The sequence below is a fragment of the Lynx canadensis genome, chromosome B4, assembly GCF_007474595.2.
Source record: "Lynx canadensis isolate LIC74 chromosome B4, mLynCan4.pri.v2, whole genome shotgun sequence".
Taxonomy (NCBI): Eukaryota; Metazoa; Chordata; class Mammalia; order Carnivora; family Felidae; genus Lynx; species Lynx canadensis.
The window spans coordinates 52,122,227-52,146,768 of NC_044309.1; the positions used below are offsets into that span (position 1 = coordinate 52,122,227).

Consider the following 24,542-nt stretch of genomic DNA (forward strand, 5'->3'; position numbering starts at 1 on the left):
GTGTCTCCCTGTCTCTCTTTCTCTGCCCCTCCCTGGCTCTCTCAAAACTAAACATTTAAAAAAAATTTTTTTAAATACTAAATACAGTAAGAAAAAAAACTGTAATATCTAAGAACTTACCCATGGGTCAGCAAACTTTTTCTGTATAAGGCCAGATATTAAAATGTTGTAGATGTTGCAGGTATATACACTTTGTCACATAATCTTGGATGGTTTTGTTTTTGAGAATGAGAAACGTTTTAAATGAGAAAATTCATTTTTAGCTTTCAGGCCAAAGTAGTTTAACTTGATTTAACTTAACAAAACATTCATCATGAAAATGTAATTTCTATGTTATAGGACAGAAATGGAGAAGTGGAATTGGTATACCATGTTCATGGATGGCATGCTTTAACATTATCTCAGTAAAAATTCTTCCTATAAACTCAAATTCTATCCTAACCAAATTTCATCCAGAAATTTTTGAAAAAATTAACAAAATGGTTCTCATATTTTAAAGGTATAATAAAAGCCACAATAGTTATTGTTTTGAAAATCTAAAGAACTACAAGGCACACTCTATGAGAGATAACATTGCACATAGACCAGTTACATGACAACTCTGCACTTCAGTTTTCATGACTATAAAATAATAGTGCCTACCTCTATCGGGTTATTATAATGGCGAATATGTTGATATTTTTGAAGCACTTAAAATAGTATCGGGCATGTAAAACATACTGATAAGTGCTTATAATAAATAAGTAAACAGAGTGCCTGCCTGGCTCAGTCGGTAGAGCAGGCGACTCTTGATCTCAAGGTTGTGAGTTCAAGCCCCATGTTGAGCATAGAACCTACTTTTTAAAAAGTAATAAGTCAGTAAGAAGATAATGGCTTAAACAAAAAGATGGCATACTGGGGAGAAGTATTGTTAACCACTGATTCAACAAAAGTTAGTATTTAGATCTCCAAGGAATTTTCTTTTTGGTTTGGGAAAGCAATACATTAGAAAAATGGATGAAGAATATGACCAGCTTTAATCTATAGAAAGTGAAACTCAGATTGCTAACAAGTGTTTGAATATTGTTTGCACCAGTAATCAGATAAATGAGAAATAATACAAAAATGAGACTTTCATTGTATACTTTTCAGATAGGCTATATATTTTTTTAATTACTGCAAAAATAATATATATTTTATATAGGACATGTGCACATATCTGGTTTTTATAACTGAAATTCACTCCCTAGAAGTCTATGTCAGTATTCACGTCTCTGGGTTGTCATTGTGTTTGGCTCTTGTGTGAATATTTCCTTCATTTACTTTGATGCTTCCAGCCCTGTAGCTTAGAAAACTGGATAACTAAAGTTGTGTAGTGCCTTTTTGAAGCAGCATTAGTACATAGTCTTTACATTTATAGACTTTGAAAGCATGTTTTCACCCCTTGGAGGACTTTTTAGCTTACTAATGAAACATATTGATTTTATTCTAATATCTATGATTGTCAAAAACATATATCAAGTGAAAAAAAATTTTTTTGGTAACTGTGACAGTACTTACTTCATTGCCCTTTTTTTAAAAAAAATAAATTTACATTCCAAAACATAATTCTTTTATCAGAAGTACTGATAAAGTCATAGAGTTCTATTAGAATCTTACTTTCAGTAAGACCAATAATACCAATATGATCTTATTTTCTAGAATTTAGTACTTAGGAAATTAGTATACTTCCCTTTTTTTTTCTTCTCCTTTAAATTTTTTTTTTTAATTTGGGTTTTGTGAGTTTCTACTTTATTTTGTTTTCTTTTTTTTTTTTTCCCCATGTTTTAGTGTCTTGTGATCAGCAATAATGCAAGGCAAAGCTTATTGAAAAGAAGTGAAATAATGCACTTAGGTCTGAGAAACTGAATTTTTTTTTTCGACTTTTATCTTTGCCACAAAAGTTGCAAAATTGGGAGAGTTCATAGTCCTCAGAACTTAATCTACTGCAGTTCTCATTTTTTAAAATATATACTTAGTTTAGTTTACAACTTTATTTTTTCCTGTATGTGATCTCTTTTTACTGATAGACTGAATCAGCAGGAATTCAGCGTGCACAGATTCAGAAAGAACTTTGGAGAATTCAAGATGTCATGGAAGGACTGAGTAAACACAAACAGCAAAGAGGCACTACAGAAACAGGTAAATTAGCTTTGTGTTTTATTCTGCAGTAATTGACCATAATATTATATCTAAATGAAGTGACACAGGGCATCTGGCTGGCTCATTTAGAAAAGTATACAACTCTTGATCTCAGGGTTATGAGTTTGGGCCCCTCATTGGGTGTAGAAATTTCTTTAAAATAAATAAATAAACTTTTTTAAAAATAAATGGAATGATACATAGAATTGGGTTTCTTTTGTTAATGGACTTTTGACATCAGAAAACAGGCACTCCTGTAACATTGAGTCAGTACACAAGTTTAGACGGTAAAACAAAAGTTCTGGCAACCTCACCCACAACAAAAATAAATTACTGTTTTATGTATTTAATTATACACACACAAAATGTTTTGCTTTTAGGAATTTTTTTTTCCCCACAACAAAAAATGGAATCATACTATACTTATTTTTCAACAATTTGGTTTCTTTCTCCTTAACAATACAGTGCAGTAATAGCTGTGTAAGAATTCATTGTATAGGGGCGCCTGGGTGGCGCAGTCGGTTAAGCGTCCGACTTCAGCCAGGTCACGATCTCGCGGTCGGTGAGTTCGAGCCCCGCGTCGGGCTCTGGGCTGATGGCTCAGAGCCTGGAGCCTGTTTCCGGTTCTGTGTCTCCCTCTCTCTCTCTCTCTGCCCCTCCCCCGTTCATGCTCTGTCTCTCTCTGTCCCAAAAATAAATAAACGTTGAAAAAAAAAATTAAAAAAAAAAAGAATTCATTGTATAGATGAATTATAATATGTCCATTTCTGTGTTTTTGCACATGTAGTTTGTTTCCAGGTTTTGAGTTTGTTTGTTTGTTTTCTATCATAAGCCATGCTGTAATGAACATTACTGTATATGACTAAACACACATGCTAGTACTTATGGATTAGAAGAATGGGAAATGAGCACGCATCTTCCATTTTGATAGTCACTGCCAGATTGCCCTCTTAAAAAATGGTACTGACTTATATTTACATCAACAGTACTTCAGAAAACACATTTCCCTGTACTCTTATTTAAACTAGATATTTTAGGGGCACTTGGATGGCTCAGTCAGTTAAGTGTCTGATTCATGATTTTGGCTCAGGTTTGGCTCATGATCTCACATTGCATCAGGCTCAACACTGACATCATGGAGGCTGCTTGGGATTCTTTCTGTCTCTCTCTCTGCCCCTCCACCACCCCTCTCTCTCAAAAATAAGTAAACTTAAAGGCACCTGGGTGGCTCAGTCGACTGACCATCTACCTTTGGCTCAGGTCATGATCCCACAGTTTGTGAATTCAAGCCCGGTATTAATGAGTTCGATCCTCGCATTGGACTTAACTGCTGTCAACACAGAGCCCACTTCTAATGCTCTGTCCTCCCCCACTCACACTCTCTCTCTCTCTCAAAATAATAACAAAAATAAATAATAAATCAACTTAAAAAATAAAAATAAACTAGATATTTTAACTTGTATTTTTTAATGTAATTGGCTTCCAATTCTGAAAACATTAATAAATGAGGGGTTAGAACTGAAAGCTTCATTTAAAATAAGTCAAATGGGGACGCCCAGCTGGCTCGGTCTGTATAGTATGTGATTTTTTTTTTTTTCAACGTTTATTTATTTTTTTGGGACAGAGAGAGACAGAGCATGAACGGGGGAGGGGCAGAGAGAGAGGGAGACACAGAATCGGAAACAGGCTCCAGGCTCTGAGCCATCAGCCTAGAGCCTGACGCGGGGCTCGAACTCACGGACCGCGAGATCGTGATCTGGCTGAAGTCGGGCGCTTAACCGACTGCGCCACCCAGGCGCCCCTAGTATGTGATTCTTAATCTCGGGATTTGTTAGTTCAAGCCCCATGTCTGCTGTAGAGACTACTTAACAATGGAATTTCTAGAAAAAATAAAATAAATGAAATTACTCCTTTTTTATGTGTATTTAAAAGATATATTTAATAAGTTATGTTTTATAATTTTTTTAATAGGTATGGCAGGATCAAAGCCTTTCTCAACAGTTAAGTACAAAAACGAGGTAAGTTTGGATTGTTTGTCTATCTCTAAATTATTTTAAATGTGTAAAACATGAATTGGAATTTAATTGTCTTTTCTTCATAACAAAAATGTTTCCTAAATATATTTAAGTTATTGTTTTAATCTTGAAATTTCACTGTTTCAGTAATTTGATCCTTCTAACAGATGGCAATTTTTCTTCCCTTAATGCAAAAAAAAAAAAAAAATCATTACTTTTCATTTATGTTAGAACTTTAACATTGTCATACTTTTTCTAATATAAGTAATTTGAATATTTATCACTGTGTCTTATTCTGGTAAAATTTATAGGATGATTGATAGATAAGTTCGCTGTGTGTCGTGCATACCATAAAGAAATTACAACTACAAAGAGATACTGTCAACCTAACTGAAAGCATTTGTGGTCTTGAATTTTATATTAAAACTAAACAAAAAGACGTTTATTTTTTCCCTTAAAAATTGCAAAAACAAATAGGCAATAATTTTTAAATTAATTATTTTCTTCTACTTTTAAAGTGAAACACTGTAGTCTCACATCTGTTTTGATTTTGAGCTTCAGATTAAAGCTAACCTGAATGTTACAGGAAAAAATTAGATAAAACTATTTTTTTAAGACCCAGTTACTGGCTGTCATAAACATTCTTTATTTACTTTTCAGTATGAGACTGACTTTTGGCTTGGCAGTGTCCCTTTAATTATCTTAAAGTGATTTTTAAGTTAACTTACCATTGCAAAGAATTTAGATATACTTAATTCAATATGCTTATCTAAATAAGGTGACTATTCTACAATCTTTAGGAAGAGGAAGTAGTCCCACCTCGTCCTCCACTTCCTCGGTCCTATGACTTTACAGAGCAGCCTCCCATAATCCCCCCTCTGCCCAGTGATAGCAGCTCCTTGCTCTGTTATAGCAGGGGCCCAGTCCATCTGCCTGAAGAAAAGAAGATTCATCAAGTTCAAGGATATCCAAGAAATGGATCTCACTGTGTAAGTGGCTTCAATAGCCACAGAATAATCAATCATGTACATGCCCTCTCATTTTTGAAAGTTAATTTATTTTACACTCAAACTTTTTTTTTGTTATAACCCCACTTTTAGCCAGTGCTTTTTTGTTTGTTTGGTTTTTGTTTGTATTTAATGTTATTATCTGTGTTTTTCCTGTTTTGGTTTTACCATTCTCATTTCTTAATGTTTTTATAATTTTAATACTTCATAATTTCATATTTCTAATGTTTTTGCAAAGTGGTTACTTTACATTTGTCTAAGACGTCTTATTTTAAATACCATTTCAGGATATTAGAGACAAAATGATATATTTAGATCAGAAGGAAGCAAGAATGAAAAAGATCATTCTAAGAATGATAAAAGGGTTGGGATATGGGCCATTCCATCTAGGAAAACTATTAGAGGATATGGACATTGCCAAGGAGAAACATTCATTATCCACGGAAGCTGAAAGTAAGAGGTTTGGGGTTAAATAAATGTAAAATGTGATAAGCTAGAAGAGAAGTAGGAAGGTAGGGAATAGGGCCAGTTGAGTTAATATGATATAATTATTTTCAGATTTCAGTTTTACTATGATAAAAAATATTCTGACTTTGTCCCTAAGAGGAATATTTTTCATTTAAAAACCAAAACTTTTACTGATTAAAATATTTCAGATTTTTTCCACCTAAGCTGTAACATATATGTCAGTTGTGCTGTCCCCAATATAGCTGGCTGAGACTTTTAGTTTTCAAGGTTTGATTTGAGGTAAGCATTTTAAAAGAAACTTGTAGCAATTTTTTTCTTTGTTTTAAAATTGCACATCTTCTTTTCAAGGGTCCGGATTATAGACTCTACAAGAGTGAACCAGAGTTAACAACAGTGGCAGAAGTTGATGAGTCTAATGGAGAAAAAAATCAGAACCTGTTTCAGAAATGGAAACTTCTGTTAAAGGTCAGCATTAGGATATGTTTTATCTCCTGTGTTTTTCAGACATTTTAGCAATAAGCTCAGTGTACGTGTTGGCCCAATACATAGACAAATCCATAGTCCCTTATCTGAAACCTTTGGAATCTGAAGAGCTTCTGAATTCAGAAATTTCAGGTATTAGGAAGGTAACATGACCCATATGTAAACCATATATTACATGTCATTTCAGCTAGGCATGAGGCAGCATCCTCTTTTGAAATCAATTAACATTCCTGGAATATTCATCCTAAGTGGGATAAAGACTAAAAGGTTCATATGCCAAACTTTTGAAAAGTTTTCCGTTTCCTGAGATTTGGGGAGAGGGAGGTTTTAAGTTTTTTCTGTTTCAGAATTATACATAAAAGATTAAGGGCTGAGGGACACCTGGCTGACTCAGTCAGTAGAGCCTGTGACACTTGATCTCAGGGTCGTGAGTTGGAGCCCCACATCGGACATAGAGTTTACTTAACAAATGAATAAACTAAAAAACAAATTCCATGAAATAATACTACTATGGGTGTACTCTGATTTTTATATTGTATTTCATTTTTACCAGAAACTAATCTCTACACCCAACGTTGGGGTTGTTAGTTCAACCCTGAGATCAAGAGTTGCACACTCTTCCAACTGAGCCAGACTTTTTTTCTTTTTTTAATGCTGGTCATTATTCAGTGTTGTGAAGAAAAAGGATAGAGGAGGCACTATTCAAGATTAAAAGGTAGAAAAGCCCAGATACAACGCAATACTTAACCTTGATTGGATTGTGGTTTAAAAAAAAGTCTCAATCGGCGCCTGGGTGGCTCAGTCAGTTGAGCGTGTTCCCACCCCCACCCACCCAGCTTGCACTTTCTCTCTCTCCCTCAAATAAATAAATAAATAAATAAATAAATAAATAAATACTATATATTTTTTAATAAAAAAATTTTAAGTCTCTAAAGACGTTCTTGGGACAATTATGGAAACTTAAATATGTTCTGGAGATTATTGACAGTTAAGTGAAATTGTGGTTGTATAGGAGAATGTGTAAATGGTTCACCAAAATTTGTGTTGTGTGTGTTCACATACAGTTGACTTGAACAACACAAGTTTCAACTATGAGGGTCTACTTAAATGCAGATTTTTTTTCAATAAATGCAGTATAGTACTATAAATGTATTTTCCATATGGTTTTCTTTTAAAAACATTTTTTTAACATTTATTCATTTTTTTTGAGAGACAGAAAGAGAGCACAAGCAGGGGAGGGGCAGAGAGAGGGGGAGACACAGAATCCGAAGCAGGCTCCAGGCTCTGTGCTGTCAGCACAGAGCCCAGTGCGGGGCTTGAGCTCATGAAACGCAAGATCATGACCTGAGCCGAAGTCAGATGCTTAACCAACTGAGCCACCCAGGCACCCCCCCCATTTGGTTTTCTTCATACGGTTTTCTTTTTCCTAGCTTACTTTATTGTAAGGATACTGTATATAACACATGTACCATACAGAATAATGTGTTAATTGTCTGGTCACCAGTAGGCTGTTAGTAGCTAAGATTTTGAGTAATTAAAAATTATATGCAGGGACACCTGGCTGGCAGTCTGTAGAGTATGTGACTCTTGATCTTGGGGTCGTGAGTTCAAGCCTCACATTGGACAGCCCCATGCTATTAGTGTGGAGCCTGATGCAGGGCTGGAGGTCACCAGCTGTGAGATCATGACCTGAGCCAAAATCAAGAGTCTGACACTTAACCAACTGAGCCACCCAGGTGCCCCAATGGTGCATATTATTATAAATACACAGGAAATATTAAACTGCAAACAAATGTTTTAGCAGTATAGCTAACTAGATGCCCTGGCCAATCCTCCTATTCCTACAGAAAGTGATTTTAATTGCTGGGTGATACCATTCTAAATTTTTTTGAGAATCTTCAACAAGTTAAGGAAAAGTAAAGAAAGGGATGCTTACCTTATGTGAAAGGTAGTGTATTTGTTTCCTCAGGCTGCCATAACAAAATATCATAGACTGAGTGGCTTAAACAACAGAATTTTGTTTTCACAGTTCTGGAGGGTAGAAGTCCAAGATCAGGGTCCAGCTGGGTTTGGTTTCAGGGAAAGACTCTATTCGTGGCTTGCAGATGCTGCCTCTTGCTGCACCTCACCGGGCCTTTCCTCTCAGTACAAGCAGAGAGAGAGAGAGCACATGTTAGCTCTCTTTTTAGAAGGTTACTAATCCTGTTGGATCAGGGGCATGCCTTTATGACCTCACTTAACCTTAATTACCTCCTCATAGGCTCTATCTCCAAATATAGTCACATCACGGGTTAAGACCTCACATGAATTTTAGAAAGTCATAATTCAGTTTGTAGTAGGAGGGATCCAATAAGTTAAGTGGAGCACTAAAGTGCCTTGTGACAGGACAAAGCTCAGATCCTGAAGAAATTACAAGTCTTGGGGCGCCTGCGTGGCTCAGTTGGTTAAGCGTCCAACTATGGCGCAGGTCGTGACCTCATGGTTTGTGGGTTTGAGCCCCACATCGGGCTCTGCGCTGACAACTCAGAGCCTGGAGCCTGCTTTGGATTCTGTGTCTCCTTCTCTCTCTGCCCTCTGCCTCTCTCAGTCTGTCTGTCTGTCTGTCTCTCTCTCTGTCTCAAAAATAAATAAACAACATTTTTAAACAAAAAACCAAGTCTGATAAGACACCCCCTCAAGGAAAGCTGGAACCCTCCAAAGGCTGTACTCTCTATGAAAACTGAGATTAATTAGATTTCATCAAAATTTAAAACTTCTATCCATTAGAATCGGAGAAAATATCATTAGTATATATACCTGACAAAGTCTTCGTATTCAGAATATATAAACAACTCTTACAAATCAATAATAAAGACAACCCAATAAGAAAGTAGGCAAAAGACTTAAACACTTAACAAATAAAGTATACAAGTATATGAAAAAGTTTACAACTGATCAAGCATAAATGCAGTTTTGATGCAAATTAAAATCATAATTCACACCTTCTGGAATAGCTAAAATTAAGACTACCAAGTGTTTGTTAGGACATAGAACAGTTGGATCTCAAACACAATTCTGATGGTGGTGTAAGAAAGAACAACAGTTTTGTAGTTTCTTACAAAATTGAACATGCAATTATCATATCCAGCAATTCTCCTAAATATTTACCTAAGAAAAATGGAAACATCATTCCTCAAAAAAACTTATACAAGGATTTTTAACCATAGTTTTAATTCATAGTAGATAAAAATTGGAAGCAACCTGTATTTCTGTAAACAAGAGTATGGATAAACAAATTATGGTATCTTCAAACTCCTTAACAATTAAAAAACACTACTGATAGATGTATATGTGTAACTTAGCAACATGTATAAATGTGAAAAAAAATTATATTAAGTGAAAAAAGCTTAACACAAAGGAGACCTAGTGTATGAATCCCTTTATGTGAAGTTTGAGAACAGGCAAAACTCATCTGTTGGTGATAGACAACAGAACAGTGGTTGTCTTTGGCAGAAGGGTGGGATTGCCTGGAAGGGAATTTTGTGGGGTGACGAAGATGGTCTTTGTCTTCACTGAGATAATTACACTGGCATATGCATGTGCAGCTAGGGGTAAGAATACATTTATAAAACTTCACCAGTTGTGCACTTAAGATCTATTCATTTTAGTTATACATTTTGCGTCAATAAAACTTGAAGAAACAGTAAAGATAAAGATAAAAACTAGAGAGTTTGCCACTTAACCGTCACTTGAGAGAGTTCTACAGTTTTCAGATGGAAGCAAACTGGTCAGATAGGGAAGGTCTAAGAAGCAGAGAACTAAAATATTGGATACCAATAGCATATAACCAGGACTAATTTTGTTGATATTAACATGTTCTAAAGTCCTTGTATTGTTCCAGAGGATGGTAATGATCATGATTACCTTTATATTTTAATAAGTTTAGTGTACATGCTTAAGGATAAGATAAAGAAAAGAAATAGACTTGGGGCGCCTGGGTGGCTCAGTTAAGGGTCCGACTTCGGCTCAGGTCATGATCTCGTGATTTGTGAGTTCGAGCCCCATGTCAGGCTCTGTGCTGACAGCTTGGAACCTGGAGCCTGCTTCTGACTCTGTGTCTCCCTCTCTCTGCCCCTGCCCTGTTCATGCTCTGTCTCTCATTCTCTCTAAAAATAAATAAACATTAAAAAAATTTAAAAAGAGAGCAGGAGCTGGGGAGAGGGGCAAACAGGAAGAGAAAGAGACTTTTTTTTTTCCATAGTTTTGTTTTTTAATGTTTATTTTTGAGAGAGAGCACACACGCACACATGCACACACAGTGGAGAGGGGTAGAGAAGGAGAGGGAGACAGAATCTGAAGCAGACTCCAGATTCCAAACTGTCAGCACAGAGCCCGACAGAGGCCTCAAACCCACAAACTGCAAGATCCTAACCTGAGCCCAAATCAAGAGTCAGATGCTTAACCTACTGAACCACCCAGGTACTGAGAGAGAGAGAGAGGGAGGGAGGGAGAGAGAGAATGAATCTTAAGCAGCATGGTGCTTGATCTCACAACCCTGGGATCATGACCTAAGTGGAAACCAAGAGTAGGATGCTCAACCAACTGAGCCACTGGCTCAAAAAGTGTTGGTTGCCAACATTTAAAAATTGGGACTTTAGTGAAGAAATGGGCAAAAAGACATGAATAGACACTTTTCCAAAGAAAGCATCCAGATTGTTAGCAGACTCGTGAAAAATGCTCAACATCACTACATCACTTATCATCAGGGAAATACAAATCAAAACCACAATGAGATACTACCTCACAACTGTCAAAATGGCTAAAATTAACAACTCAGGCAACAACAGGTGTTGGTGAGGATACAGAAAAAGAGGTTCTCTTTTGCATTGTTGGTGGGAATGCAAATGAGTGCAGCTACTCTGGAAAACAGTTCCTCAAAAAATTAAAAATAGAACTTTATAGAATTTTTATAGAATTTTATAGAATTTATCCAGAGGATACAGGAGTGCTGATTCTAAGGGGCACATGCACCCCAAGGTTCATAGCAGCAATATTGATAATAGCCAAAGTATGGAAAGAGCCCAAATAACCCATTGACTGGTGAATGGATAAGGAAGATACACACACACACACATACATACACACATACATACATACATACACACATACATATACATACATACATACATACATACATACATACATACATACAATGGAACATTCCTGGGTGATCAAAAAGAATGAAATTTTGCCACTTGTAACAACGTAGATGGAACTAGAGTGTATTATCCTAAGCAAAATGAGTCAAAGAAAGACAGATATCATGATTTCACTCACATGTGGAATTTAAGATACAAGACAAATAAACATAAGGGAAGGAAGGCCAAAATATAAAACGGAGACAAACTATAAGAGACTTTTTTTTTTTTTTTTTTTTTTTTTTTTTATATAGAGACTCTTAAATACAGAAAACAAACTGATGGTTGCTGGAGGGGTGTTAGGTGAAGGGAAGGACTAAATGGGCAAGGGGTATTAAGGAGGACACTAGTTGGGATGAGCACTGGGTATTACATGTAAGTGATGAAACACTAAATTCACTAAATTTTATTCCTGAAATTATTATTATACTATACGTTAACTAGGATTTAGATTTTTAAAAATAAATATGGGGCGCCTGGGTGGCGCAGTCGGTTAAGCGTCCGACTTCAGCCAGGTCACGATCTCGCGGTCCGTGAGTTCGAGCCCCGCGTCGGGCTCTGGGCTGATGGCTCAGAGCCTGGAGCCTGTTTCCGATTCTGTGTCTCCCTCTCTCTCTGCCCCTCCCCCGTTCATGCTCTGTCTCTCTCTGTCCCAAAAATAAATAAACGTTGAAAAAAAAATTTTTTTTAAAAAAATAATAAAAAATAAATAAATAAATAATAAATAAATAATAAAAATTTTTAAAAATTGGGACTTTAGAGGCGCCTGTGTTGTTCAGTAGTTAAGCATCAGACTCTTGATTTCAGCTCAGGTCATGATCTCAAGGTTCGTGGGATCAAGCTGCACGCTGAGCACAGCCATGTCTATGCTAACAATGTGAAGCTTGCTTGGGATTCTCTCTGTCCTTCCTCTTCTTGCTGTCTGTCTCTCTTTCAAGCTAAAAATTTTAAGAAAATAAATAAATAAAAAATTGGGACTTCCTAGGTTTTCTTAAATACCCAAAAGATCTAGGGGCTCCTGGCTGGCTCAGTCAGTAGAGCATATGACTCTTGATCTTGAATGTGTAAGTTTGAGCCCCACATTGTTGGGTGTAGAGATTACTTAAAAATTACAAGAAATCAGTAAATCTAGCCAGAGTGCCCCTGTTTCAACAGCACTGGTTTCCTAGACCTAACATCTACCCTCTTCAAAAAGCATATGTGGGGTGGGGGGGAGGAAGTTGCTATTTATCACATGTGTAACATTCTTAATCCCTGTGGGCAAAGTATTTAGAGCATATATAAAATAAGGACTACATTTTATGCTTTGATTTTGCATTTTCTATTCCATTCTTTTTCTGGTTCCTACATAGTCATAATACCCCATGATCTATAAGTGATAATTGTCGCCAGTCAAGTCTACAAAATTTAGAAATTATTTAATAAGTGAGTTCAACTCATCAGTAGACTTTTTTTTAATGTTTATTTTATTTTAGACAGACAGACAAAGAATAAGCGGGGGAAGGTACAGAGAGGGGGGACAAAAGTCAATGCCATATCTTTACTCATAAAAAATACCTTGGGGCGCCTGGGTGGCTCAGTCGGCTAAGCGTCCGACTTCAGCTCAGGTCACGATCTCACAGTTCATGGGTTCGAGCCCCGCGTCGGGCTCTGGGCTGACAGCTCAGAGCCTGGAGCCTGTTTCAGATTCTGTGTCTCCCTCTCTCTCTGACCCTCCCCCGTTCATGCTCTATCTCTCTCTGTCTCAAAAATAAATAAACGTTAAAAAAATTTTTTTTAAAAAAATACCTTGTCTGGCATATGTTCTCTGTAGGGTTTGGATTCTTCTTCAGAGTTTTGCTGCTTTTAAAATTTAGGTGTTTGTTTTTTTTATTTTTTGAAAGAATTCTATTGTCTGGTTTTTTTTAATCTTTATTTTTGAGAGAGAGGAGGAGACAGAAGATCCAAAGTGGGCTGTGTGCTGACAGCAGAGCCCAATGCAGAGCTTGAACTCACAAACTGTGAGATCACGACCGACCTGCAGATCAGAGCCGAAGTGGGACACTAAAGCGATTGAGCCACCCAGCTGCCCCTGATTTTTTATTTTTATTTTAATGATCTCTGAAATAAGAGATCACTTAGTGGGGCTTGAACTCATGACCCTGAGATCAAGAGTTACATGCTCTACCAACTGAGCCAGCTAGGCATCCCTAGATGTTTGAATTTTTGTTGTTTTTTTTTTTTTTTTAACTTATAAGCTCTCACCTGAATAAATTGTCTGAAATACATACACAGATAAATTATGGTGTAATTTGTGCCACATGACTTAAAGTAGAACTTTTAAAAATGGATCACTAACTGGGATAATAGAGTCTTTCTCTTTGTTTGAACTGCAGAATTTCCTATATTGTGTAGCAGTTCAGCACTTCACGTTCTTAAATATACAGCCTTACAATACTCACACAGTTCATAAACAATATTAAAACCTAAGCTACAGATTGTTTGGTGTGTAAATTAAAGGGACCCTGAATGACTGATGTACCATTTGTCTTTGGGGGAGAAACTAGACTTCTTTTTTCTACTTAGTTGATGTAACTTTAAGTGAGCTCAAAGAGAGTGGTTTGTTTTTTTGTTGTTTTTTTTTTTTAAGTAAGCCATTGAGATTTTAATAATTTGTTCTTTTGCTAGTGTCCTCAGTGGATAATAGTGCATATATTCTACTTAAACAAAATTAATGCGATATAACTACGTACATTTTATGTATTAACTTACTTTTAGCTTTTATTGTTATTGGGTTAATGATTTTGTGTTGTGTGTTTTGTTTTCTATGGTGTGTGTCCATTTTAGAAATTATTGAAAACGCAAAAAAGTCACAGTGATTACCTATAGTTAACTGTTGTTAACATTGTTAGTGGATTCTCTTGAGACAGTACAGTGTGATTGAAAAGAGACCAAATGGAAATTAAGGGCATTTAGGTAAATCACTTAACCTTTCTGGGCCATTCCTTTCCTGATCTGCAACATGTGAGAGGATTAAGGTCCTTTTCAGCCTCTGAAAATACTGCAAATGGAAAGAAGGCTACAGCAAAGAGAAGCCCCAGCCATGCTGCTGATGAGCTGCATGGACTTGAGGAAGTAAATTAATGCAGACACTGCAGTTCATTTATCTTCTTTTCTTTAGAAGATTGTTGTGAAGGTGTCTGATCCACTGAGTATTACTGATTTTATAATTAAATTTTTTAATTAAAAAAAAATCTGTAGAACTTTAGACAGAGTAACTAATGGAAGGCTACTACATTTTCCCTGGCTCTTTTTAAACGATAAATCTGCCTTTTGGAGCATCTGGCTGGCTCAGTCGGTAGAGAATATGACTATTGATCTCAGGGTTGTAAGTTTGAGCCCCATGTTGTGTATAAATCTTTAAAACAATAAACCAATAAAATAAATTTGCCTTTTGATTTTGAAAACCTCAGAAATGGAGTATGTCAGGGGCTCCTGGGTGGCTCAGTTGATTGAGCATCCAACTCTTGATTTCACTCAGGTGATGATCCCAGGGTTATGGGATCAAGCCCTGATTGGGCTCTGCTTAAGATTTCCTCTCTCCCACTGCCTCTCTCCCCACCCGCCCCCCACACACATGTTCTCTTGCTCTCTCTAAAATTAAAAAAAATGTTTTTAATTAGAAATTGAGTACCTCAAAAGAAAGCAATGTTGTGTGAAAGATGTTTTGTAGAACTTACTGGTGTTTTCATTTTTAGGTTCCCATTTTCCTGTTGGAGTAGTTCCTCCAAGGACCAAATCACCAACACCTGAATCTTCAACAATAGCCTCTTATGTAACCTTAAGGAAAACTAAGAAGATGATGGATTCAAGAACGGTATTTAACTAGAAGTTAATCTTTAAAAGGATTCTTAAGGCCTATTTATTGTTTTAACTCCATTGAGGAAATTAGTGTCTAGGGGACAGACCTACTCAATACCTAGTCTAGGTTTGTTTTGATCAGCTTTGACATGGGGTCTTAGTCCACAGTTTGTGGAATCTGTTTTCAGACAGGTGTCCCATGTTACATCTCTTGACACCTCTAAGAATTTCCTTAAAGAGAGTGATAGACATGTCCTATGGTCATCCAAGGTAATGGATTTCCAAGCCAGCCCGAGTTTACAGGGCCTTTCAGCTATGGTAGATTTGGAGTTTGCCAATCCTCTGGTTACTCTGAGAAATGTGAATTGGGATTGGGGAAATAGCTTCTATATTTCACATATTCATCTGAGATCCATTTAATTCAAACTGGCTGTAAACCAGTCTAAGCTTGGTCATATTGAGAAGATTATCAGCATACTTAACTCCTTTTTACCAAGTAGTCTCAAAAATTTGGGGTGCAAAACAACTTTTACTTTTCATCTTTATAAATTCTATACTTATTTGGTATGGGTAATTTGATAATTTTAAACTATAAGAAAAGAATGAAAAGTACTACAAATGATAAGATTTGGTTATTCTTGAGAGATATTAAACTACAGGTACAAAGTATATGCCTAAAACATCTGACAAATTTATATACAAGAAATATAATATTTTAATGAGTACAAAATTATAAAGACCTAGAAAGATAATTATTGTAGAATCAAAATAAATGAATAGCTATATATTTGCAGTCATGGTTCTATAATACTATTGTTTGTTTAGAGGCATTTTTTTTACAGATGGAAAGGGTATTTTCTTTGGAAATTGTAATGCTAAAAAAAATCAACAGAAAAAGGTTTTAAAAATGTATGTTGAGGGGCACCTGACTGTTTCAGTTAGTAGAGCATGCAACTCTTGATGTCAGGGTGGTGAATTTAAGCCCCACGCTGGACATAGAGTTTATGTTAAAAAAAAAAAAGTTAAGGGACCCCTGGCTGGCTTAGTTGGTGGAGGGTAGAGGGTGGTGTGACTCTTGATCTTGGGGTTGTGAGTTCAAGCCCCACGTTGGGTGTGGAGATTATGCATAAATAAATAAATAAATGAAAATACTTTTTAAAAAAGTTAACAGTGTATGTTGAATAAAGAAGAAAGATATTAGTGGACTTATATTCTTTCTTTTTTTTAATATGTAACTATCTTAAATAGTAGAAGAAAGACTTCTATATCACCAATACAAGGAGTGGGTGAAGGGAGTAAGAAGACTACAGTTTTATATTGGTACAAAAAAAGACTTTAATAAGCAATATACAGTGTCAGAATAAAACACTTGGAATATAACACAAAATTCCATAATATAGAGAATGAATATACATAAGTTATTTTTAAGAGTTTCTTTCTATGGAAACATATGTAACAATAATTCACAAATATTCTTCAACCCCATAATAATTTTTAGAATACTAATAACTAAAACTGTAATGACATATTCTTTTCCAGTTATCATTAGAGAAAAGATCTAAAAATTAACAATATCTGACCTTTAAAAAACAGATTTTTACAGGGGCTCCTGAGTGGTTCAGTTTGTTAAACGTCCGACACTGGCTCCATCATGATCTCACAGTTCATGAGTTCGAGCCCTGCATCAGGCTCTATGCTGACAGCTCAGAGCCTGGAGCCTGCTTTGGATTCTGTCTCCCTCTCTCTCTGCCCCTCCCCCACTCATTTTCTGGCTCTCTCACTCTCTCAAAAAAAATTTTTTTTAATTACAAATAAATAAAAACAGATTTTTACTATATGACAACCTGAGAAGAAAGTTGCAGTGTGACATTATTGTATAACGTAGAAAAGCCAGGAAGACTGCATGTTTATTGTTACTAAAAATAAAAGGATAAAATAAGAAACTTTAATAAAATCTGAAATAAAAATAAAAGGAAAGGGATGACTATAGTAGCCAATTCCCAATCTATATTTAGAATTTACTTTTTTAATTTTTTTTTTTTTTGTTTGGTTGGTGTTTTGTTTTTTTCTTTCCAAAGCTAATGTGTTTTATTTTACATATAAATGAAAATCATCGTTACTTCTGCAAATTAAGGCTTTTTCAGTTTTCCTCTTTTAGATTTTACTTGAGCTCTTTAAGATATTTATTCTATACAATAGAAAATGGCTCTAGAGCTATCACTCCTGCCCTGCAAGCATTTTCCAGATTGCTCAAGAGAAAAAAGGATCTTAGTGGGTTTGCCTGACATATTGCTTCCTCACGGAAATGCTCATCTCTGCCCTTGGTTTTTTCAAAAGAAAGCAACTTCACCAATATCTCAGTCAGTTCCCACCAACCCAGACCAAAGAAACCTATGGATTCTATGCCATAGATTCTAGAATATGTTCAGTCTTCAAATTTTCTGTTGCATAAAATAGCTAAAATTTGCTTGTGACTAATATTGAAGTTCTTATTTGGCATTTTATACCGATATTGTTTTGCGTCTTAATAAGAAAGTGAGATTAAGAATTGGTTGTTTAATTTTTAAATCCTTATTGATCATAAACTGAGGATGTTTTCTCTGCGAAGTCTTTTCACAGTAAATGTTGGACTTAAAACATATATTTTGGAGCACCTGGGTGGCTTAGTTGGTTAAACGTCTGACTTCAGCTCAGGTCATGATCTCGTGGTTTGTGAGTTCGCCCCACATTGGGCTCATGCTGTTAGCACAGAGCCCGCTTCAGATTCTCTGTCTCCCTCTCTCTCTGCATCTTCCCTGCTGGTTCTCTCTCTCTCTCTCTCCCCCTAAACAAATAAATAAACTTTTTTAACAAATTAAATTTTCATTAAAATATATCTTCGGGCACCTGGCTGCCTAGTCAGTAGAGCACGCAACTTTTGATCTTGGAGTTATGAGTTTGAGCCCCACATTGGTATAGAGATTACTGAAAACTAAACCTTAGGAAAAAAAAATTAAAAAGGAGGGGGGCACCTTTGTGGCTTAGTCAGTTAAGCCTCTGACTCTTGATTTCAGCTCAGGTGATGATCTCATGGTTCCTGAGATGCAGCCCCACATTGGGCTCCGCACTGTCAGCCTGTCAGCGGAGAGCTGCCTGGGATTCTCTCTCTCTCTGCCTCTCTGCCTCTCCCCTGCTCCTGCTCTCTCAACATAAATAAATGTTTAAAATAAATAAAATAAAGTCTTATATTTAGAAACTGTGCCCCCTGTGTTCTCCTAGGTTGAGTTTTATACAATTTCCTGTTTCATTGACTGTGCATCACCAATCACCAGTGAAGGAAAAACCAGTTTGCCTTTCTGGTGTTAACTAAATTAACACTCAAAGCTCCACTTCTGATTTTGAGAACAAAATAAATCCTTTCAGAACATTTTTATCCCAACATACTTTTCAGAAGTTATTCTGTATTGATGTATTCATATGTCTATTTCTAATTTAAAGGAAAGACCAAGAAGTGCAGTGGAACAGCTCTGTTTGGCTGAAAGTACTCGACCTAGGATGACTGTGGAAGAGCAGATGGAAAGAATAAGGAGACATCAACAAGCATGCCTGAGGGAAAAGAAAAAAGGATTAAATGTTATTGGTTCTTTAGACCAGTCACCCTTACAAAGTCCCTCAGGCTTAAGGGATAATCCGTTCAGGATTACCCAGGTACATCAATTTGCTTTTAACCATTCTTGTGTGTAAATGTAGTATCACTTGAGTCAGGATCTGGAGTTACATGATTGATGGGTTTTCAAATGTCTGCAGTATGGATAGTTATTTGATTTTACCTAATGCCCATAATAATAAGCTAAGACAGCTCAGTAAAGTGGAAATAGCCCTGGGTTCAGAAAACCAGAGCCATCTTACTTGTTGGACATACTTGTACCAGTTGTGGCCTTACTCTTCTCTGCTGTAAATCAGATGACACAGCCCTACCCTGTCTACTTCACAGAGATACTAAGGTAAAAGTGCTCTCAGCGAATGTAAAATGCCCACGCAAGTTAACGAGATATTCCCCAATTCCCCCTCCAATAAAATGTGTATTACTCTGTGTCCTAATTTAACATGACCTAAATTGTAGCAGGACAGAGCTTCTCAGTAAAAGCGTAAGTCTACTATTCCTTACATCCCAACTCCTGCCTTGCAAAGAGACACCATTCCATTTCTTATTGTTTGTTTGTTTGTTACCCCAATTCATAATACAGAGATAGCAGACGGGCAAACCTTTTCAGTAGCTTCTGTCTGGCCTGTCCCTGTTAGTAGACATGCACCAGCTGAAAGGGTTTCCCTGTCTTCCTAGAAATCCCCTTTCCCTCTAATCAGGAGCATCCAGGCACTGCTACTAAAGATTCAGTAGATTAACCGCTGAAATTGCACATTCTTCAAATTACAAAATGGGTGATTAAAAGAGAAAAAAAACGCATGGAATACTGATATATATTTTTTTTTTCTTCCTATTGGTTTTCATAAGAGAACCTCCTTGTACGTGAAGATCAACCTTTTTTTTTTTTTTTTTTTTTTCAAAATAACAGATGCTATCTAAAAACTGTACATAGTATGAATCTCTGCTATATGTCTTTTGGACAGACTCGAAAAAGGGACGATAACATTAAGGAACTGGATACTGTCATTAGAGAAAATGATGTGAAGCCAAACCATGAAACTCCTGCAGCAGAAATTGTTCGACTAAAAGAAAGTGAACCTCAAAATACAGATTCAGCAAAGAGGTAAAGAGATTACTTTTGAACAGATATTCCAAAGGGGTAGATTTTTGAAGATTAGATCAAGTGGTAAGGTTGAAAATAGTTATGTTTCATTTCATCACAGAGACCCTACGTCTAAGTGAAATAGGTTTTGTTAATTTGAGTGATGTATTCAGCACATCAAAAAAATGGGTTAATTGAAAAGTTAAAACATAAGTAAGGCTAGAATAAATTATTGTTAACCCCAGTTAAAGAATCTTATGTCCCAAACACCCAGCTGTTAGCAACGTGCATCAGCCCTTTAGGCAAAAAACTTTTTGCTTCCAGTACTAAAGGATGTAATATTTTTAGAGGTGCGTAGGTGGCTCAGTCAGTTAAGTGTCCGACTCTTTGTTCTTGAGTTCAGACACCTGTCAGCCTCTGCGCTTCTTAGGGCAGAGCCTGTTTGTGATTCTCTCTCTCCTTCTCTCTCTACCCCTCCTCTGCTGGCGCTCTCTCTCTCTTCTCAAAATCAATAAATAAAACATATAAAAAAAAAAAGAATGTTAATATTTTTAATATACTTAAATCTGAATATGTATTTCAGTAACTATTTGACAGGGTCTAATTGTTTAATACACATTTATTTTTGAATCATTTTTCTTCTTATTCTATAGTTGAAAAGCACTGAGGACATTTTTTCCACAACACTTTTTAAACCTGAACCAAATGGAGTGAATTCTGAGGAAGTGATGGATAAAGAGAGAAACAAAGAGAAAATGTCTGAGGATGTTTCATTCAGGTAATAAGTAATAGGGAAAACAACAAAGGAATCATTCCCCAAATACTATGACTACTTAAGAATGGTGAACTTCAGAGGTGACTGGGTGGCTCAGTCAATTGGGCGTCCTACTTCGGCTCAGGTCATGATCTCTCAGTCCGTGAGTTCGAGCCCCGCGTCAGGCTAACAGCTCAGAGCCTGGAGCCTGCTTTGGATTCTGTGTCTCCAGCTCTCTCTGCCCCTCCCCTGCTTGCGCTCCCTCCCTCCCTTTCTCTTTCTCTGTCTCTCTCAAAAATAAACAATCATACATTAGAAGAAAGCATGGTGAACTTCAGAGTCAAAAAGTCTTGGATTCCTGTCCCAGCTTAGCTACTTAAGAGCTGTAGGATCTTAAACAATTTACATAAACTTCCTAAACTGCAGGTTCCTTACTTGTAAAAATGAGGATGATAATAGTATCTATCTCACAAATGTGTTGCAATGATTAAATAAGAAAGTACAAGTATAGCACTTATCACTATGCTTCTCACCCAGGAATTCAATAAATACCTTTTTAAAATGCCAAGAGATGTATAAGGTCTATCAAAGTGAGCCACTTCAGTATTGCCTGCATAATGATAGGCAATGATAGACATTGATCAGATATCTAAGTTATCTGATGTGTTCCAAAATTATAGTGATTTGCTACTTATTGTTTAGCTGCATTTCTTAACTAGCCTTCTTATGTGTATACCCTCAATCTTACCCTCAATTAAAAATCTATAAGTTTATAATGATACAACAACAAAAAATCATTTGTTGGCCACTCTGGACGATGCTAAGGAGTTGACTTCTTATTCCAAAGTCTGGTGCATAAAGGCAAAGAATCAAGTATTTTTCTTGCCTTTCCCAAACAAATTGCAACCAAAAAGTTTTTGAGGAAATATTTTTCTTTTTAGAAGAATTTTATTCAATAAGGAATGAGAGACTTACACTATCACTGCTTTGCTAGCCTTAAAGAAATAAGGGATTTAGGCAATACTCCTCAATGGCTGGAAAAGCTGTTAGCTGAAAATCTGACAGGGAACTTTATAGTGAGTGGATCAAGCTGATAACCCTTGAACTCACTAATCATTTTCAACATAAAGAATAGAACTTGTTAATGCAATAGGGCACAAACCCCACCTAATGATCTACTGTTTGCCCCTTTCCCCAAAAAACCTAAATCTGATCAAGCTTCAAAATGCTATCAGTTTATAAAAATAAGAGGAGGGGCGCCTGGGTGGCTCAGTCAGTTAAGCGTCTGACTTTAGCTCAGATCATGATCTCACGGTTTGTGGGTTCAAGCCCCATGTCAGCTCTGTGCTGACAGCTCGGAAACTGGAACCTGCTTTGGATTCTGTGTCTCTGTCTCTTTCTTTGCCTCTCCCTCACTCATGCTGTCTCTATCTCTCATAAATAAATAAAGTTTTTTAATAAATAAGAGGAATAAATCATCAAAATACAGAATGTGATAAACTATGTAGGATGGAGAAAGCAGGTTCTTTCACAGATAAGTGGCAAAGAATAAAAAGGATGTGTGTTGTGGGGTATTTTAAAGTTTAAGAGACTTGTCAGGCAAATACAAATGTGGACTTTGGATCTTCTTGAAACATAACTCTAAAATTGGTATAATGAGGCTATCAAGGAAATTTGAGCACTGACTGGGTATTTGATGACATTTAGGTATTATAAATACAAACTGAAGTGTTTACAGACTGAATGATTTGTCTGGAATCTATTTTAAAATAATTTGGGGAGTAGGAAACTGGCAGTGTATATGAAACAAAATTGGTAAAACATGGATCATTATTGAAGCTGAGGGTATAAGTTTCATATATTATTTGCTCTGATTTTTTATGATTAAAATTTCTGTAAGGGGGGAAAAGAAAAGAGATTAATTACAAGCAAAATGTCAGCAGTTACTAAATATGGAGATGGTGACATCCTTTGTGTATGGTTAAAATTTTACATAACAGTAAATTGGAAGGAAAAAATGTATTGCATTCTGTAATAACAAATTTTAAAATATCTGTTTTCATTAGCCCTCAGGATGTGACACAGATCCCAAATCATAAAGCAGAAAGCCACCTTGAAGAAAATATAAAGGACGATATTCATGAGCAGGAAGAAACTATTGCTTCTTGTGAACAAACTCCTGAGGCTTCTAGAGGAAATCAAACGATGGCAGGTAACTATTCCACATTTCATACTTTTCTCACTGGTGCTTCCTCTGAATTTCTCAACGCATACCTTTGCTTTCCCACATGCACCTTCAGGAAGGATGTCACTGGAAAGGAAGGAAAGGGGACACGTGCCTACCCAGCTAGATCCACAGGGTCTGTCCTGGCTTGGGAATCTGTTGCTTCTCTCTCTCTGTCTCCCTCCCATCTCAACCTTAACACATATACCACAAATTATTTCTACTAAGATCTTTCAGTACATGGAGAATGTACCTGCTTCTCTGAGGCTGGACTCTCAGAGTACCTACCACTTCGGGAACTGTGTAAGATTTAATATCTAAACTAGTAGCATGACCTTGTTTACTCTAGCCCCTGCTAGAATCCACACTTGGACGTTTCCTTGAGAGAAAATCGTGATCCATAGTACGTCAAAAAAAAATTTCTATTTTTGTTTTTAGAATCTTCACAGATTTTTTTTCTCTTTTTTTCTTTATGATGTTTGGCAAGGGGTGGGGAGAGGGATCATACCACTGGTACATATTATCAGCCTTGCTTCTCATAGTCCATAAGCAAAAAATCCATTCTTTATTTTTTAATGTTTATTTCTTTATGTTGAGAGAGAGCGAAAGTGGGGGAGGGGCAGAGAGAGAGTGAGACAGAGAATCCCAAGCAGGCTCCAGGCTGTCAGCACAGAGCCCCTCACTGGGCTTAAACTCCTGAACCCGTGAGATCATGACCTGAGCCAAAATCAAGAATTGGATAACTGACTGAACCACCCAGGCACCCCTGGAAAAAACTATTCTTAATCCTGCCTCCCTTCACCTTTCTCCCCATCATTTTGCAGACAAGCAAATACAATGAAATTCAATTATTTGGTACTGTTCTTCTTAGGAGGAGCATTGGATTCTGGCAGAGTATTTTCTGTATCTTACATGCATGTAACATGCAAATTTATATTATGAGTCGTGTTTCCCTGTAGCCAACATTAAGCATTGTCTTTTGCCTCTGTCGCTTATAAGGCAGTTTTTTGTCACTGACCACTTCCTGTTACTGTTTTGGCACGTCTGCATAAAGTGTGTGGGTGCATTAAAATCACAACATTTAAACTGTTCATACTATTTAGCTGCATGAAACTAGAAAGTCTGTTAAAGTGAGACCCAGCAGTACCTGGCTGGCTCAGTCAGTAGAGCATGCAACTCTTGATCTCAGGATTATGAGTTCAAGCCCCATGTTGGGCACAGAGCTTACCAGATAGATAGATAGATAGATAGATAGATAGATAGATAAACAGACCCAACAAGAGGGCTTCCCTGACAGACACCTGAAAATTAACCTCAAAGCCAAAAAAAAAAAGACAAGAATTTTTTTTTCCAATTTGGTTGAGGTATAATTGACACATAACATTGTATACGATGTTTAAGGTATATAAGGAAGAAGAATTTTAACAGTCTTCAAGAGACATTTCATGCTAAATAATCAATTGCCAATTTAGAAAACAACAGAAACCAAGTACAACTATTAATTCCTTCCTGAAACATGTTCCTATTTTATGGGATCACAACATCAGGATTTCCTTCTCCAAGTGTATCCTAAACATGTGTACCTTCTTGCATTCTCTTGGTCTGTTTTAGTGAAAAGTCTGTCCCCATCTCCTGAGTCCTCGGCATCTCCGGTTCCAGCCGCCCAGCCGCAGCTCACAGAAGGATC

The 24,542-nt window shown here is 36.5% G+C and overlaps 1 protein-coding gene across 1 annotated transcript in view; it reads left to right on the top strand.

Annotated features, from left to right (window-relative positions):
* The window catches only part of PLEKHA5 (pleckstrin homology domain containing A5), a 235,118-nt gene extending 214,501 nt beyond the window's left edge, over positions 1-20,617 (top strand). Inside the window, 9 exon segments of the mRNA XM_030321879.1 lie at positions 2,049-2,160; positions 4,132-4,178; positions 4,976-5,164; positions 5,999-6,071; positions 6,074-6,115; positions 15,048-15,166; positions 18,628-18,837; positions 19,759-19,898; positions 20,531-20,617. Coding sequence (XP_030177739.1) covers positions 2,049-2,160; positions 4,132-4,178; positions 4,976-5,164; positions 5,999-6,071; positions 6,074-6,115; positions 15,048-15,166; positions 18,628-18,837; positions 19,759-19,898; positions 20,531-20,534 — 936 coding nt within the window. The 3' untranslated portion in view covers positions 20,535-20,617.
* Positions 20,618-24,542: the final 3,925 nt, after the last annotated feature.